The following is a 19166-nucleotide window of genomic DNA, read 5'->3' on the forward strand; positions in this document are numbered from 1 at the left end:
TTCTTCTTCTATTTATGTATTTATTTCTATATTTTTCCAAAGCTGGAGAACATCTTTAATTGGTGGTGATAAAATACGATGATTATTGCATTAAATCTATTTCCTTTCAATGAGTTATGATCCTTAACATTAGATATTAGAATGACTAACCAAATAACACTTTTCAAGATTTTGGTTGAAGACCTAATGAGCTATTTTTTTTGCTCCTAAATTGCAACTTCGCCTTTGCGTATCAAAACTTTTTTTGCATACAATATCCCATTACACTAATGTCTGTCTGTTAATGAGTTGGCATGTATAGAGTGAATTGCAAGTATCATCAACTACTTAGTCGCAATTGGCCAGATAAAAAACATATCTCAGCTCTTATTTAACCGGAGATTCAATACCAATATCGCACTTTTTTTTTTAAAAAAAAATTTTCTAAGTAAAACAATACCTCAATTAGGGAATTTTAAAAGCAAAAATTGTTTTTCAATAGTATTATAAATCTACTAATATTTTCTTAACAACATCTATATCGATCTTCTTTTTAATTCTCTTTTCCATTTTTTAGTGTGTTAGAAGTATTAAAGTTTGAGTAAATCTTATGTACACTGACCGTATATACACTATCATCGTTGAATCTATGACATATCTACAAAATTTGAATTTTAAATTCAAATTTTATATATTTGTCATTCATCCAACGCCTGTAGGAAAGATTAATCCTTAAAGTTTGACAAGTCATCTATTTCACTTGCATACAGTGGATTAAACTTAAGTGTGAATGTCATGCGGACAAACTTTTGACTTCGAGCATCGGTGGTGGTGTAATTTCACACGTCATACAAACTTAATTGCAGAAGATGTTAGAATTATGAAAAACTATATTTTTCACTATGATTTTCATCTAATTGAAGAAAATATTTTTGATGCGTTCGAAGTATTAAAGTTTCACAAGTCAACTGTTTCACTTGCACTCAATGGATTAAACAAAATTGCGAACGTCATGTAGACAAACTTTTGACTTTGAGTGTCGGTGGTGTTGTAATTTCAAACGTCATACAAATTTAATTGCATAAGACGTTATTTTTCACTATGATTTTCGTCTAATTGAAGAAAATAAACAATTAAAATTTTCTATTACTTATCTTACAACAGTACTCACACTAATCTCAAAGTAATCACTTTGCTCAGAGGAAAAAAAAAAAGGAATACAACAGGAAATAGCTCTACCTTATCTTACAATTTTCTTTCAAAATTATCTTACCATAAAAATTTTGCCTCAAATCATTCCTGAGGCAAATAATGCCTTATTTAACTTCAAGTAAAGTATTAGTGGTATGGTAACTTCTAATGAAATTATTATGCGTCATTGATTTAATTTAAGAAACTTGAATGTGATAGATCACACCAAATTACTATCCGAATCCAAAAAGAAAAACAAAAAAAGGAAAGGACCACTACTATTAGTTAGTTGAAAAGTGATCAATAGCATCACTGTAGCCGTCAAATACTTGCCGTCTAGCACATTCACTCCTCAACTGCGAGTTTGCATTCACTCGTAAATCTTCTATAATTTCTCCTCTCCTTTCTCTTCTGCTCTTATTCTACCTACTCAATCATCTATTGTACGGACTCAAAAATCACTCCCCTCAAAATTTTTCTAGTACTAAGGTACTTGTGTAAATTCTTATCTCATTTCATTCCTTTTTTTTTTCCCTGCCGCTATTCTTTCTGTAATGGCAATGAAGCGCAACCGAGTTGACACCACAGAAGAGTTGACAGCATCGTTTGCAACCAAGCAACAGCAACAGAAACAGCCAACAGAGGATCAAGCTAGGGTAATGAGATTTTTTATCTCTTCGGCCTATTTGGCAAATAAGTTTTGCCCAAATTTGTCTCATATCAATTTTTTAATAACTTTAACTACAGTAATTTCAAAAATTTTAACCTACACACTTTAAAAGACCCGAAACACACAAAAAAATTTCTCTTCCTCTTTTTTTTTTCCACCTCAACCCACCACCACCTACGATGCCAGTCAAGACCGGCCACCGTCGGTTCCGGCACCGGCAACCTCTTCCGGCACCGGCCATCTCTTTTTTTTTCTTTTCTTTTTTTTTTCTCCCTCTCCTCTCCTCCCTCCCCTTCCCTCTCCCCCTCCTCCCCTCTCCCCCGCCACCTCTCTCCCCGCTCTCCCTCCGCTGCCCCTCCCTCCCCTCTGCCTGATTTGGTCTCGCAGACGCGAGACGGGGAGGGGAAGGGGAGAGGGGGAAGAGGGAGAGGGAGAAGAGGGGGAGAGAAAAAAGCAAAAAAAGAAAAAATTTTCCATGTTTGCTGCTAGTTCTTCTAGCGTCAGAGGGAGAGGGGGAGGGGGAAGGGAGAAGAAGAAGAGAGGAAAGAAAAGAAAAAAGAAAGAAAGAAAAACAAAAAGAAAGAGAAAGAGAAAAATAAAAGAAAAAAAGTTTTCCATTTAAAAATTTTTTTCTACAATTTCTACAATAAGTTACAGTAAAATTTTAGACAAATACCTAATAAACTCATTTGCCAAACATAGTAGAATCAATCATTTAGCTTTCTATTGTTTCTTTTCTTTTTTGTTAAATTATTATGTTTAGGTGAAAGCCAAGGAGAGTGATCCACCAAAACTTGGTCATTTTTTGGACAACTGCCACTATTGCAAGAAGCATATGCCAGTGGGTGTTAAAGTCCACATGTATAGGTAATCTAGACTACCATTACCAGTACTTTCTTGTTAATCATCTTAAACATCTAATAACTTTCATGTTAATTGGCATAACATTTGTTATTGAATTTCAGATTGCATGTTTTACTCATGACTGGTTATAGTTATAATGTGTCAAGTCTGCTGTTTGATGTTCAACATATAATTTCTTTTTTCTGCAGTAATATGTGATTTCACTTTTATAGAGCAGTTTCGTTGGCTGATAACCTTAATTTCATATTTTCTTAATTGCATTAATAGATTTGTTATTCTTGTTTCAGAGTTGATTTCTAGTAAAATATGATTTCTTCTCTCTTAGTTGTATGTCTCTCTCTCTCTCCAATTAAAATTATTTCAACCCTTCACTCCTGATCTATTATTTTCAGGGCTTTTGTTTGATTTATGTTTGCTACGATATTGACCAATGTTTTCCAATATATTCTCGGGATGTTTAAAAACAAATGAGTGAAGCATTTATAGGAAAAGGTTCAAAAACTTGAAATTGTTTCTTTCTTTTCCTATTGTCTTCTTTGGGAAGAAGAGGTATGGGATAGGAGAGGCGGAAGTTTTTATTTTTGCCAACCTATAATACATTCACAATTTAGACTATTAATAATGTAATAATAAATTTGAGGTTGTTTATATAAGGATAATTTGTACTTTTGTTATCTTGAATATAATGTTGATAATGTGGTGTAGAGACTTCTGCGGGTTCTGCTCTGTTGGATGCCGTGAGATACAAATGGCACTTGATAACCTGGCAGAAAAACAAGCAAAGCTGGCGCAAAAACAATTACCAAGCTGCAGCGATTAAGTGGATCAGTGAAACTAAAAGTTGATATGAAAAGTCAGTACAGAACAAATGATGTTGAATCTACTTTGAGATCTTAAGGATATCAGTTTCCTTGCTGAGTGTAGAAGTGCAAAATTGTTAAGTTTTTCTAATGATCTTAATTGAGCTAATGTACGATGTGTATCATTTAGTATAACTTTCTATGACCAGATTGATGTGAATGTTGGCAGTTTGTATATAATTGCTTTACTTTTGAATGTGCAAAGTAACTTGCCTTGAAAAGATTTAACTAGTATAGTCAGTCTTTTGGGGGGGAAAATAGGGGGTTCTCAATGGGAATGCTCATTAATGATAGTTATTATCAGTGTTTGATACACTACTATGACAACCAATCTATGATAATGGAAGACTTAATAGTGTGTATTCCCCATTCCTGATCAAATTGGACACTTTTGCTTCACTATCACCAAAAAAAAAAAAAAAAAAATCCAAAATAATATCTTTCCTTTTTCTTTTCTCTCTTGTCTCTCCATTCTCCCACCTCTCTTCTCTCTCACCTCTCATCAGTTGTCTCTCTCTTGTTCCTCCATCTTTCTTGCAAAACTTTCAAACCCAATCTCATAGTCCAAAGCTCCTCTTGTCAAATACTCCAGAAGACTAGTTTACTCCTTAAATTAAAAATTCAATAGCCAGGAACATGTTGAGCAAAAAATTGCTTTGAAAACTGAAACTTTCAATTTCTCTTCGTTTTTCTTTAACTGTTTATGGACTTCCAAGCACACGACTGCAGTGGTAAGCCTATAGTTTTCAGAATTATCTAAGCTTGTCAATAATTTGTTTCTTTTGGGTTTAGGGTTCTGTGTTTTTCTTTGGCTTTTTGTTGTTTTGATATAATTCTATTGTTCTTTATTTTGCCTTGGATTTTTTTATTGGAGGTTGGGTTTTCTAATATGTGTTGAAATTTAAATTGGGATTTTGGGTGTGTTGGGTTCTTCATAGATTATTTGCAGATGGGATGCTGAGACATTGAGAAAGAAGAAAATGTGGTGAAAGGAAAAAGAAAAGAAAAGAAATATTAGTGGGAAAAAAGAAGAAAAACCAAAATAAATTCTCATTGAAGAGACAAATCAAACAAGTGAAAAGGAATACCAAAAACCCGTTGTCATTGAGGAGGCTTTTGATAGTGATTATCATTATCATTCCCGAGTAAGAACCAAATAGGTGGTAAAAATATTAGAGCATCGACCCGTAATCATAAATTTGCTAGAAACTTTTTTTTTTTCTACGAAACCTATATTCAAATGCCATCTGTGCTTTATTTTGGTAATTTGGAATTATTTATTTTATTTCAGTAACATATTTGGCAATATCCAGAGTTTTAGATAGGGTTTTCGAGTGTAGATTAGTGAAATATAGTGTGATTGTATAATCACAGAAGTGGTTGATATCCTAATAATGTGTTTCCAAGGTTATATATTCTTAATCTCTAATTAACAAGATTACGAACCATTTTGCCATACAAGAAATTATCTAATATTCTAATACTATTTTTTATGATACATGAATGGGATCCCATTCTACATAAAATCCATCTTTGATGGATTTAATTTTATAGCAGCATAAGTTATAAGTTATTAATTTTCTTTTTCTAAGTTATAAGTTATTACACTATTTGTAAGTAGTTTAGTATAGAGTGCATTAGTTGGTATATAACAAATATAGTATATTATTAACAGATAAATATCATTTCTTAACTAGGATATTCAATTTGGTGTGATTGGCATGGGCAGGTGGGAGGAGAGAGAGGGAGGGTAAAAATGAAATACCAAAACAAATTTTTTGGTAAAAATTTTATATTTGTAAATAAAATTTTTGTAATTTTCAGGAGAAAAATGTAAAATGTATGAAAATAATGGCTCCTGAATTTCATATTCTAAAATTTGGGGAGTCAGGTACATAATAGGAAAATAATTTCTTAAGGTTAAATTAGTACTGAGATGATGATAAATTTCCACAATAAAGATAACCCAAATAACAAATAAATAGGCACTTCCATACTCTGGTTTGTGTTTTTTTCTTCTTTGTTTATTTTTTTAGTTATGTAAATTCTACATGAGGTAATCTTTTGCAATTAATTTGTCACTAGAATTAAATATATTGGCTAAGCCAAAATAAAGCGAAAATATTCATAACAATATATTACAACACAATATGCTTAAATAGAATTTTCTAAAAGAGATATTTTATCATTTTTTTTGTTAATAAACTAGTAAGCAATTGTATCCACACCACTAAATTGGAGAAATTTGACTACTTTATAAATTGGATCAAACTAAATGTACTTGGGAAAAAATTGAAATTGGCCACAAGATCAATTAAAACCAAATTCAGAAATTTATCTTAACAGACAATTCTAAAGGTTAATTAAGAGACCAAATTGGATCATCGATAATTCTAAGGGTACTGGAGTCATTTACCCTTCTTTTGAAGTAATTGATAAATTCCTTTCTGGTCCATTATTCTCTTTCATACTTTGGTTAATGCTGAGTGATTTTCAGGACTAGCAAACGGCACCCTTAAATAAGGATATACCATCCTAAAAGCTATTTATTTGCAAAACTGAAAATTACAATTACAAAAAGGAAAAAGAACTTGAAAATGTTCAGAGTTTCTGATGACTTTTAAGCTTATTTCTTTATTTTTTTGTCGCTCCAAGGAAATCCCTTAAATTTTCTCTATCTAGAAAGTGAAATAATTGATGTCAATTTTCAGTTTCTATTTTTGGCAGGACATTCATTTCAGCCATAAAATTAGCTGCATCAATTATCGAGTTATAGCCTCGTAAGTGATAATTTCATTCATTTCTTTGCATTATTTTTTGTGTTCTTCTTTAACGAATAATAATGCACCCTGCGAACTCCAAAACTCCAATTGGAAGTTGATAAGTAACACGAATGACGAAAATGTTGGAAAACAAGTAGCTAAAGTCTAATGATATAATTTTCACATTCCAAGGATTACTAATTACCATTTTCCATTTCTAAAGTCAGACGTAGCATCTTTCACAATTGTTAAGGCGCTTTTCTCCCATGTTTTTGCTACTTCTTTCCTAATATTAATGGACATTTTCCAAAACTCTTGTAAGAGTCATATGAACATGGATCTAGGTTATACCAGGACACACAAGTCCAATCCAATATAAGGGTACAAATTCAAGGATTTCCGCTCAAAGTACAGGGCACATTTGTGGATTAATTCTCCTTTTCTCAATTATAGCTTCAAATTTTTGAAGAGAATCATAAATTGCCTTCCATTTGCCAGAATTTTTTGTTCATTGAATCATAGTGTTCAGTTACAAAGATATGATGATGTTTTGACAAAACCTTAAAACTGATGCTGCTGTTTTCCTTTTTCTTGTGTTATTAGGCACGCGCGTTTAAGATTTACTACTGATTTTTTTGTTTGGCTTTATTGGACCTCATTAAACTAGTAATTTAGTCCACGCATAAAACTATGATAAGTAAGCATGTTTTAATTGGGTAAATTTTATATATACTAACGATGTATATATTATCACTGTTAGATTCATGACACATATACAAAAATTAGATTTCAAATTCAAATTTTATATAGTTGTCATTCATTCAAAACTGACAGTATATACACTATCAGTGTAGGAAAGATTAATCCGTTTTAATATATTTATGAGATAATGGAGTTGACATGGATGTTAGCTCACATCCTTCGAGGTAAGTTGCTTAATGTGCCCTCTATGTTTAAAAAATGCATTTTTTTAGATTTGTTGCTTCAAAAGCTTTTTGAAAATCCCATCATTAATAGGTGTACTTTGTGTTTCTTAGCTATATGAAGATAATGTTGGTCGTATATGAAAGTTTCTGAAATGCAATTGCAATTGTACACTTATGTACGCTCTTGATTCCCAACTTATTATGATATGATCTCTATGCCTAGCGGGGGATTAGTTAGGAACGTTTGGCCTACTTTACTTGATGAACAGTCACAATTAGATGTTCAGGTTGTGAATAAAAAGTTAAGAAAGACTAAAACTTATGAATGATATGCACGTTTGATAAATCTAAATATGCCTTCTTTTTTTTTTTTTTTTTTTATCAATCTAAATGAGACTTTGATGCATGATTTGATTTGTTGACCACATATTTTGAATTCTGACTATGGCTTGATACAACTTACAAGTCTAATATTTCATGAAATGCATTATCTATACTAACATGTCCAAACTGATAGAGGAGTAGATGAACTACTTATTGAACAAAATGTTGTTTATACCTCGTTGTCAGTAATTTAATAAGTCTGAAAATTTTCTTGAAAGACTCTGGTGTCAAGATAGGAAGAACATGCTGCATTTACGATGGCCAGCCCTTAAAGTTGGTACGATTTGATCCTAGTTGCAGCAAACCATATATGATTTTACTCCCAAAGCCATAAATATCACCAAAAAAATCAGTAGCGTACAATCTAAACTGAAGCTTAAATATTACACATATTGCACAAGCTGAATTTTGATCTTTTTCAGTGCCACAGGAGCATCTCGAATATTGCTTCTCTCAGCCGGAGACTTCTTCGTGCAATTTAGAGCCAATTTCATGATGGAAGAAATGCACTCCAGCTTCTCAAGATAGTGACGATCAGTTGTGCTTACCAAATTGGCATCTACAATACGAGCTAATGTATTAGCCATAGAATCCACAACCCAACTCCTGAGGCTCAAAGTCTCACCAAACATCTCATTGTTGGGGTTCATTCTTGTAAACACTTCCATCACCATGATTCCAAAACTATAAACATCGCATTTGGGGGATACTATTCCTTCGGATCCATACTCTACAAGAATGGCAAGTACTTTTCACCATATGTTATTTAAAGTAAATGAGCTTTTGAAATTCTGGAATTTCAAAAAATTGTGTTGTGGGGGGGGGGGGGGAAACCAGAACAGAAATCATACCTGGTGCAAGATAGCAAAATGTGGCTAGTGTTTTGGTGTATACAATGCTTTCCTCTGGAGCCAACAGCTTTGTAAGGCCGAAATCACTTACATGGGCAACCATATCTTCATCTAGCAGGACATTACTAGGCTTCAAATCACAGTGCACTACTGGTGTTGCACACTCGTAGTGGAGATACTGCAGTGCAGAAGCAACATCCACCAAGATGTCCAATCTCTTGATAATATCTAGAGATGAGTCACTGGAATACAACCACTTCTCAAGATTTCCATTAGGCATGAATTCAAGAACCAATGCTTTGAAGTCAGGATTAGAGCAGCTGCTAATGACTTTTGTGAGGTTTCGATGGCGAAGATTGCGCAATGCTTCACATTCTGCTCCAAAACTCATCAATGCTCCTTCTGATTGTAAATCAAACACCTTAACAGCCACAACCCTCCCATCATCAAGGGTACCTTTGTAAACAGATCCAAAACTTCCTTTTCCCAAAAAGTTCCTTTCATCGTAATTATCGGTTGCCTGTGAAAGTTTGTAGAAGGAAATTCTTTCTTGTGTAAACATATCTGCTTCTATGGGACTTTTACCTTTCCTTCGATATCTTAGGTAAACAAATCCCAGGGACATGGCACCTAAAACTGTTATCACCCCTGCTGTACTAAAAATGATTACGAACTTCTTTTTGTTTCCCGATGTTTTAGCTGAAAAACTTACACTTGGTGGGACGTGTAACCTTGGAGCCCCACAAAGTGCTTTATTTGAAATAAAGGATTCACTAGTGAAGTTTGCGAAAGGGCCATTCGGAGGAATTTCGCCACTTAAATTGTTAAAAGAGACATTGAAGCTTGTAAGATACTTAAGATTCTCAAGTGATTTTGGAATGGAACCAGAGAAAAAGTTATGTGATAGATCCACAGTTTCCAAACTTAAGATACTACCAATTGACTTCGGTATTGAACCTTCCAGTTGGTTGTGTGCCAAAGAAAGATGATCCAGGCTCTGCATATCTCCTATTGTGCTTGGTATGCCACCTGATAAGTTATTCAGTGATAAAATCAAGCCTGTTGCAGCCTTCAAGTTCTGCATTTCTAGAGGTAGAGAGCCAGTTAGTGAATTTGAGGAAAGATCGAGCAACAAGAGATCTGTAAGGTTCCACAAAGTTCTAGGAATACTAGACTTCAATCTGTTGGAATTTAGGTAAAGATATCTCAGAGAAGTAACATTTTCTAAGCAATCTGGGACTGCTCCTGAAATTTGATTTTGGCCCAGAATTATTGCACCCAACTTTGTGAAAGTACAGAAGTAATCCAGGCTGACTTGGTTTAGTTTGTTCATGTAAAGAACTATCGCTTGAAGATTTTGCAGACGTTGTATTGTAATGGGCAACGGTCCAGTCAACTGATTACCGTACAGGCTTAAGATAAACAAACTGCTCAAATTTCCAATTCCATCAGGAACTTTTCCCTGGAGATTGCACCTGTATGCATAAAGTCTTTCAAGGGAGCTAGAAAGGTTCCCAACTGACTCCGGAAGAATGCCATTCAGTGGATTGTCATTCACAGCTAATGTTCTCAGATTCTTGGAATTTGCCAAGGAAGAGATGAAGCTAGTCTCTGGATGCGAAAAGTCAGTGACTAACTTATTGCTTCCTAGATCCAGCACTTGGAGGAGTCTTAGGTTACCGAGGGAAATGGGAATATGGCCTGTGAAGAAGTTGTCAGACACGGTTACAACAAGAAGTTTAGAAGAATTTGTAATTGACTCGGGTAGGTCTCCAACAATGTGGTTAGAGTTGAGATAAAGTTGTTCTAAATTTGGAAGCCCATAAAACACTGTTGATGGAAGATTTCCTGAAAGCTGATTTCCTGCGAGTGACATCAATGTTACCCTGGAGAGGTTGAAGATCTCTACTGGTATGGAACCAGTCAAGTTATTCCACCCTAAGCTGAGTGTTTCCAGATTGTATAAATTGCCGATCTCTCGCGGTATTACGCCTGCCAATAATGTAATAAGCATATGCATGAATGACCCTTGTTCTTCGAATTAGACGGCAAGATCGTCTTAGTCAGTAATCTATGTGTAATTAGCTATTGTTGTACCTGTTAGGTGGTTATCAGCTAAGTCCAAGAATTTGAGCATGGTTGAATTTCCAAGCTCTTTTGGAATTTCACCTGCAAAATGTAAAAATTATAAACTTGAAGATCCACGTTACATCTTTGATGGTAGTTGGAAAGGGATATATCTTTATTGAGAGACCAAAAAAAAAATAAAATGGTGTCAATGGTCTGGTCAGGAGTTCAAAATTTTAGTTTTATATTAGGGCAAATTACACTTTACCCCTATGGTTTAGTGTTGTTTTGCATAACCCCTATAGTTTCAAAAGCTATAGATAACCTCCTCTTGGTTTAAATTAAAGTATCATAGTAACGGAATTTGCATTCCATAACGGAATCAACTAAAATATCAAAAATACCCCTATATAAAGTTGAAAATTATTGATTAATCATAGAGGGGTTATACATATATTTTGAAAATATAAGGGGGTTATATGGTTATAAAGCACTAAACCATAAAGGCTTATATGATAAAACATAAAACCATATGGGGTTAGAGTATCATACATATTATGTTTATATATTTTAGTCACTTCACCCATTTTAGTTTTTAAACAAAAGATAATTTCGACATTTTCCTAGATTTCATTAGGAAAATTAAATTATTTTTGTTATTTTGATACTTTACTCCAAACTATGAGGGCTATAGAGAAATTATGTGAAAATAAGCTACACCACAAGGGTAAAGTGTATTTTGTCCTTCTTATTATGGTAATAGATGCAACCAGTGAAAGCTATAACGACTATGCATGAACAAGACATGGAATCAACCATCTAACTCTCCTAGCAACTGAGGTGCAATTAACCATCTAAATTTTGAAGAAGTAGAAGGATGACAAGTCATCTAACTCTACTTGCTCCATAGACCCATAAATTAATATCTTACCTACTAATTTGTTCATGGAGAAGTATATCACCTCAAGTTTCTTCAGCTTCCCAATTTCTTTTGGTATGGTTCCACTAAACTTGTTGAACGAAAAGGATACAGCCTGAAGTTCTGAACACTGGACTAAGCTTGATGGTATTGGACCACTCAATTCATTCTTTGATAGGCGAATGACTCTTAGTCTCGGAAGATTGCCACACATATAAATTGGAAGACTTCCAGATAAGCGATTACCTCCCAACGAAATCATTTCCAGTGAAGAAATGTTGAAGATCTCTTCCGGAATGTTACCTTCAAGAGAGTTGTTTGAAAGGTATAAACTTCTCAGATCTGACATGTTAGAAATGGAAGGCGGGATTAGGCCAGTGAAACTGTTGTTTCTGAGGGACAAGTATTGAAGTTTGGGAAATGAACTACTCCACTCAGGAATTTCTCCGGTAAGATCGTTCAAACCCAAATCAAGTACTTTTAATCGGTGCAACCAAGCAAGTTCATTCGGCAATTCTCCATGGAAATTGTTCATGCTCATGTTAAGAGAAATGAGAAATGACAGGTTTCCCAACTGTGACGGTAAGATGCCGGTAAGCCCCATGTTCGAAATGTCTAAGGCAGTCACTCTACAATGATGAAAGCCACAGGTAACTCCAATCCAGTCACAAACAGAAGATGAAACAGACCAGTTTTTGGCCAAGATTTGTTGAGGGTCAACTGAAATGTGAGCTCTCAAGGCAAGAAGAGACGATTGATCAGTTGTGATGTTGTTTGATGCCATGGCTAAGCTATCTGATAGAAAGCATGACAAGAGAAGTCCAAGAAGGAAATTACAGTGAATTCTCCCCATGACTCTGTGCAATCTAAGAGCAGGGGAAGTGAAGGATACTGTCATAGTAGTAACTAGTACTAATGCCATGGCTTCAGCCCATTATTTTATTGAGATTCATTGAACTGTATTATTTGATTGAGATGACAGTTGGCAAATCATGTAATTAAATGCGTTGTAGCGTAGAATTCAAATAATTCAGCAAGAGGGAGTCTGATATTTTTAGGTTTGTGTTATTAGCAATTTTACTCAAAAGGTCAATAATACGACTAATCAAAAATTAACTATTCCATCAACTCTTGTGAGTCGCACTAAATATTTCTCCATCAACTCTGATATATTTTCCCATTTGAGTTTTTCTAATAAGCGTCGACTCAATGAACATTCGTTAACACACATTAATTACACCCACGCTATCATGTGAATATACATACTAATAATTATTGTTTTCCTTTACATTTATATACTTTTTCTAATTAAGTGTACATTTTCAAAAATTTAGCACCTGAACTATATTTTAATGAGTGTTAATTAGACAAATCCCTCTTCATTTTCCCCTCTTTTTGCACACTCCTACTTTCCAGCTAAGGGGTTCTGTTCTTGATTTTTTCATCCCCGTAGGTTTTGACAACATTTTCCCCCAAGATTTCTCATAGTATCACTCAACTCCCCTGAGATTTATAAAATCTCGTTTACCTCCCTTGGATCAATATTTCGTGTAACATTTTAACCCCTTTGGATGAAATACAATAAACATAAAACTTTTGTTCCAATACTACCCTTATGTTATCTTGCTTATGAAATTTATAACAACAATGAAAAGTAAAATAAGGTTAAATTTTTATAAGGCACAAATTTCTTGACGGAAACTATTTATTTTAGTTGTATTGAAACAAAAATAAAATTTACACCTTGAAAAATTAGCACATATGAAGAGAATATTTTAGTTTTCAATACAACTTAAACTACACCATGAATTAAACATATTTTCCCAAAATATATCTTGACTTCCTTAATTGTAACTTAACTATGCACGAAATTTTTTAAGGTATTAATTACTCACCAAAATCCTCCTAAGTGGTTGACCTTGATTAAATTTAATTTATCAACGTCCTTTGCTATTCCACAATAATCACAATACAAAGAAATATGGACCATTATTAGTTAGCAATTTACTTTTTAAATCTACATTTTTTGGTTTTAAAATTTTATTTTTTTTGGCTTTGTGGTTAAATAGTTATTAAGAGCAAGGGCAATGTTGTCAATTTGTGACATTTAATAGGAATATTTAGTCTTGTTAAGTTGGCAAAAGAGGTAAGTGAGATTTTAAAAACTTCAAGAGAGTTGAGTGATATTATGACAAACCTCAGTGGAGGTTTCTGAAATTATCCTTTATATATATTAGATGGCGGCTTATCTGTTGGAATAGTCATTTCCAAGCTTCAAAGACTTGTTTTCATTTTTGTGCTTTTGCTGTAAATATTGTCTTACAGTTCCCAGGACCACCTGAAAGTAACACATTTGAAAAAACAAAAATGCACGAGTCAATGTGCTGTGTCCACGATTCATTGTTAATGTGCTGTTATGCTAACAATTATCAAACTAGCTAAGTGCCGAGAGCAATAGAATCTAACTAATGTAGAATTGAAGTTATTAGGAAAACTCCCTCGACAATAACGTGGAGTAATACTTTAGTAGCCTATGAGAAGGATATTACAACTATTATATGCTAAACCATCATTTAAACTTGGGCCCTATTTGGCAAAGTGAGTTTTTGCCAAGTTTGTCTCCTACCAATTTTTTTAACAACTTTAACTACAATAATCTTAAAAAAACTTCTCAAAAATTTTAAACTACACATTTTAAAATACCCAAATATACAAAAAATTCCCTTCCTCCTTTCTTCTTCTAACTCAAACCACCACCACCTCCGCCGCTGGCCAAGACTAATCGACGACAACCTCTTCTAGTGCCGGCCACCTCTTTTTTTTTTTTCTCTTCTCCTGTGCCCTCTCCTCCTCCCCTCCCCTCCTTTCTCCCCATCTCCTCCCCTCTCCCCCGCCACCTCTCTCCCCCCTTTCCCTCTCCCGCCACCCTTCCCCTCCCCCTTTGCCTGATCTGGTCATGAGACCAGATTGCAGCCAGGGAGAGGGGGAGAGAAAAAGTGAAAAAAAAAATTTGCATATACTACTGCTTGTTCGGTGGCTGGGACAGAAAGGTGGCAGGGGAGGGAGAGGGGGAAGGGGAAGCGAAGGAGAGGAGGAGTGGGAGAGGGAGAAGGAGAAGAGGGGAAGAGAAAAAGCAAAATTTGCTTGTTTCGGCGGCTGGGAGGGAAAGGGGGAGGGGGAAGAGAAAAGAAGAAGAGAGGAAAGAAAAGAAAAAAGAAAGAAAGAAAAAGAAAAGAACTTTTACAGTAAAATTTTATGCAAACACTAAAAAAACTCATTTACCAAACGAGACCTTAATTTGAAAGTAACAAAAAGCGATCCTGTTGATTTGGGATGCCTAAACAAAAGTCTTTCCTCATTTGCACCTGGTTAGGTACTGGGGTTGCATATGGATCGGATATCTTATCCGCGAGCTTAAATGTTAATCCGATCCGCAAATTACGGATAAGGAATTTTCTTATCCGAATTCATATCTGCACCTTTAGATATCCAGAATTTTTGGATCAGATATGTGGATCAATCCGTATGCGAAATCTTTTCTTTATATTCTTTTAACAATATCAAAAAAATTCATACAAAGCATCAAAGTGATTGACAAATGAAATTTTCTATTTAAGAAATTAATGATTTCACAACAAATAGAATCTAAGTCAAAATTATAGGCTGTGAGCTGCAAATCAATTGTGTGTGCAAGAAAGCATAAAAACTAAGAATTTTGGGCAACATCCGAAGCCATCTCACATATTTCAATTAATAAATACTACAATCCAACTAATGTTTTAAAAGGCAAAGATGTAGGATGGGGCGTTTAGTCTCCGAGTTATGCCCCACGAATTTTTATCTTTTAAATATATAAAAATGTGATATATGTCATAAAAAAAATTCTTTGGATTAGAACCATTCTAGTTACTGCTATCTTAAGAAGCAAAAGAGTGTTCTTTCTGAAGTCACTTGTCATAGAAGCTCTAAACCAAACAACAATTATTAAACGAAGATGCCCTGTACCAACTGCTCTGCCCATACACCATTGGGATCGTACATGTGACTAATTAAAGCATGTCACTGGTATCAACTACCTTAACAGAACTGTTCTATTTAGTCTCCATATTTGAAAGTTCTTCCTATAAGTCTTCATCTTTCATTGTCAACCCAACTTAGTCAAAGACGTTTTTAAGTAGATCGAAGGTACCTGAAAAGATAATCGTAGTTTGCGCAAGGAAAATAGGGAAGTTATAGATTCCGAATTATTTTTTGGTCAGACGTCAATAATATACACATAGATCTATTCCTACTCCTACATTATGGAGAAGGGGACAAATCCAACTAGATCATAGATAGCGTCATTCGGGAGTTCACATCCACTTTTTTAATCCATTAATTTTAGTTTGGATTTTTTTTAGCGGGTGTCTAATGACACACGTTAACTTATTTAAATTTCATCCAACCTAATTTATATATACACATACTAACAATTATTATTTTTTCTTGTATTTATATAATTTTTTTAAGGAAAAAATCATCCAAAACGTCCTTTACATTTTGTAAAATGAATTTTTTTGTCCTTCACTTTTAAAATAGTAACTTTACATCCCTTACAAAATTAACTCGGTAAACTTTGGTCCCAATCTAAGTTTTCGACCACTTTTTATTATGAATCCATTACGTGACCCATACATGTTGTTTTTTCAGAGACAAAAGATTAGATCTCATTTGTAATTAAATAAATGATCCGATTTATATTTATTTTTGCCCCTCAAAAAGTGGAATATGACTCGAACCATATTCATCTTTCTTAAAAAATTAGGATTTGACCTAATTCATATTCAATTTTGCTATTAAAAGAGTGAGACTTGACTTTTTTGTACATAAAAATTATTGCACGTGAATCATATGGTGAATTCATGCTAAAAAGTCATAAAAAACTTAGGTTGAAACCAAATTTTGCGAATGTAATCCGAAAATCAATGTAATCTGAAAATTATAGGCTGCAAATCAATGTAATCTGCCGTCAAATGGTCAGGGGTGCATGTATACAAGAATGGTTGAAGTCAGTATCTTTTCCAAGAAGTGCAAATTCCTCAATCAATTTTTCTATTTGACAATTTGAATCGTCCTACGGCCGAAAGAAACAACTAAATGCTCTGTAAGACAGAAAACAGTATGAAAAATAACTTTCCTTGATATGCAAAAAGCTTGCCACCAAGAAATTCAATTTACTGTCATATATTCTATGTCATGTGAAATAGACACACTTAAGCATGATGGATCATTCGGGCAATGATTATTAGCCTGTTTTAAGAACAAATAACTACTCAATCAGACAAATTTCAGAGTTGTAGTTTTCCAATTCAAATAGCTTTGGATACACTTGTTTCTGTCGCAAAAATTCTTTGATTCATGTACTGCATCCTACTATTGTTCATGGAACTAGCACTTGCAATCAGAACTATACGTTGGCCATTCTCGAGTAATGTCGCCAAGTTCTTTCCACTATGTTGTGCTATGCATAAATATCTTCTTGCATATGGAAAATTTCTACACTCCATAAAAGTACTGCATATCTAACATAAATTTATGATTACATGAATATATAAACCGAATTGCTACTTTCTTTGTATTAGATAACAATCATATGTGATATTATTTGAAAAGCAATTGATGAAACGAACAAATTTACAGGAAACAATTGAAATTAGAGCTTTCTATGCATTAATCTTCTTAGATAATGTCTCTTATTTAAACAAGAATTTGTATCAGTCCATGTCATCAACAATTGATACCTAATAAATTATTAGGCCTAGAATTAACCTTTATTAAGACTAAGCAAGCACATGTACAATAGAAAATTGTCTCCAACTTTATCCATGTATCTATCTAGTATCTACCACACGCACTGCATCTTTGACAACATGTCACTGATCAGAAACTCAGACATATGGCGATAAGCTTTCTGTGTCATATGAATTCCATCCCAATGTATGTACTTTTCAGGCTCTCGACAAACTGGAACTCCAGGTGTTCCGCACATCCTCCGACCATCATAGTTGTAAATCCCTCCAATCCCACAACATGATTTTAATAAAGATCCTCGGTCGAATCCAAGAAACGGAGCACGAGCAAGAACTGATTCCAGAGCCCCGTAGTAATCAGCGTAGACAACAACCACGTTTGGATTATCCCTTTTCAACTTTTGCCTCAAAGAATGAAGAGCCCTTTGAAGATAGTTGTTGTGGTACCTTGCAAACTCATTTACCTCTCTCAGGCATCCCATCTGATCGTATGCTTCTGGATCAGGATTCGCAAAACTAGTCAAATAAATTGGGATGCAACCAATAGGGAAATTTCCTGGAACCACAACACGAACAGCCCCGAGTCTAACAACTTCTCTTACCCCATTGATTATCGCACTTACGACGTGACGAACATAAGTCCTGACCTCTTGTATTGATTTTCCATTGAAGAAAGCATGGTTATAATCATTACCCCCAATTTCTCCCATCATTATTAAGGATCTTTGAAGTCTAGCTGCACAATCTGATGGGGAACGGCAGACGGATTTGAGATGATCTTTAAACCATTGCATCTGAGCACTGAGAGGAGTATTGGAGATAGGAACTGGAATATTTCGGGCCTGGAAAAATGAGGTGTCGAGAGCTGTGCTCCCTGCTACAGCAAAGTCTACTCCCTGATTGAATACTCCAGTTCTTTTCAAGTAGGGATCCAGGAGAGGAAGATTAAGAGCTCTGGAGATGAAGTCGATCATGAGAAGGCCGTTTGAGCATCGACCAGTGGGTCTATGAAAGGAAGTCATTCCATATGGCAAGCGAGATGAGGGAGATACTGAAGCTAAGCCACCCTTGAGGATGATGTTTCCGGTATCTGAGATTGAATCGCCGAACTGGTAGATATGTTGGAAGGGACAAATGGTTTCTTGAGCCGTGAAAGCTGTAGGACTGACTATGAGGAAGCAAACTAGAATGAAGAGGCAACGCTTCAAAGTAGAATACATAGTTGCTTGTCTAGCCATTGAAGATATCAAAAAGTTTTGAGAAAAGAAAGTATGAAGAAATCAGCGAGGATAATAAGCTTATATAGAATGAGTTGAGAGGAGTTACATAGAGTTATAGGATTTCTCCCGACTCCTAAAGTGAAGAGGAGTTGTAGTTTTGAGGATACTGCACATATAAGGAATCAATATAAGCAACAAAATCCTAGTGGGGATAGGACTGTGGGAACGAGATTTGGCAGTTTCAATTTGTGTGCACAAATTCTACGAAAGGGATTTCTTCTTTTTTTTTTTCACTTTCCTTTTTTTTTATTTTTCTTTTCTCTCCTTACTTTTCAACCTATATCTGATGTTGTTTCCAACCAATTAAAGATTAGCCTAATTGCAGTTAGAAATGTATGATTTTATCAAGAACTATAAGTATGACATCACCGCTACACCAAAAAATCTGAAGCATACTATCTCATTAGAAGCTAAACTATACTAGTGGCAGTAGCAGAAGTTTGATCTTTTATAGTGCTACAAGAACATCTCGATTATTGCATCAATTCTCTAATCCTGCTCGTCATAATAATAAAACTCATACACTAGTTTTCTACAATAATTTTGATACCTTGTTTGGAGAAGTTGGGAGTGACGGATATGTTGGGGAAAAAATGAATGTATAAATGTGGTAAAGGAAGAAGA

General features: G+C 34.6%; 2 protein-coding genes across 2 annotated transcripts; both read right to left on the reverse strand.

Annotated features, from left to right (window-relative positions):
- Nucleotides 1-8019: 8019 nt before the first annotated feature.
- On the reverse strand, nucleotides 8020-12395 carry LOC113771912 (receptor kinase-like protein Xa21). The gene is made up of 4 exons (XM_027316461.1): nucleotides 11486-12395; nucleotides 10585-10656; nucleotides 8488-10479; nucleotides 8020-8366 (listed from the first exon to the last, which is right to left on the reverse strand). Exons 1-4 carry the CDS (start codon nucleotides 12393-12395, stop codon nucleotides 8020-8022), a joined length of 3321 nt encoding a protein of 1106 aa, XP_027172262.1.
- Nucleotides 12396-17354: 4959 nt separating this feature from the next.
- On the reverse strand, nucleotides 17355-18500 carry LOC113771913 (GDSL esterase/lipase At5g03980-like). Its single transcript, XM_027316462.1, has one exon. It carries the CDS (start codon nucleotides 18498-18500, stop codon nucleotides 17355-17357), a length of 1146 nt encoding a protein of 381 aa, XP_027172263.1.
- Between the last annotated feature and the right edge of the window lie 666 nt (nucleotides 18501-19166).

This window comes from Coffea eugenioides, chromosome 5, assembly GCF_003713205.1.
Source record: "Coffea eugenioides isolate CCC68of chromosome 5, Ceug_1.0, whole genome shotgun sequence".
Classification (NCBI taxonomy): Eukaryota; Viridiplantae; Streptophyta; class Magnoliopsida; order Gentianales; family Rubiaceae; genus Coffea; species Coffea eugenioides.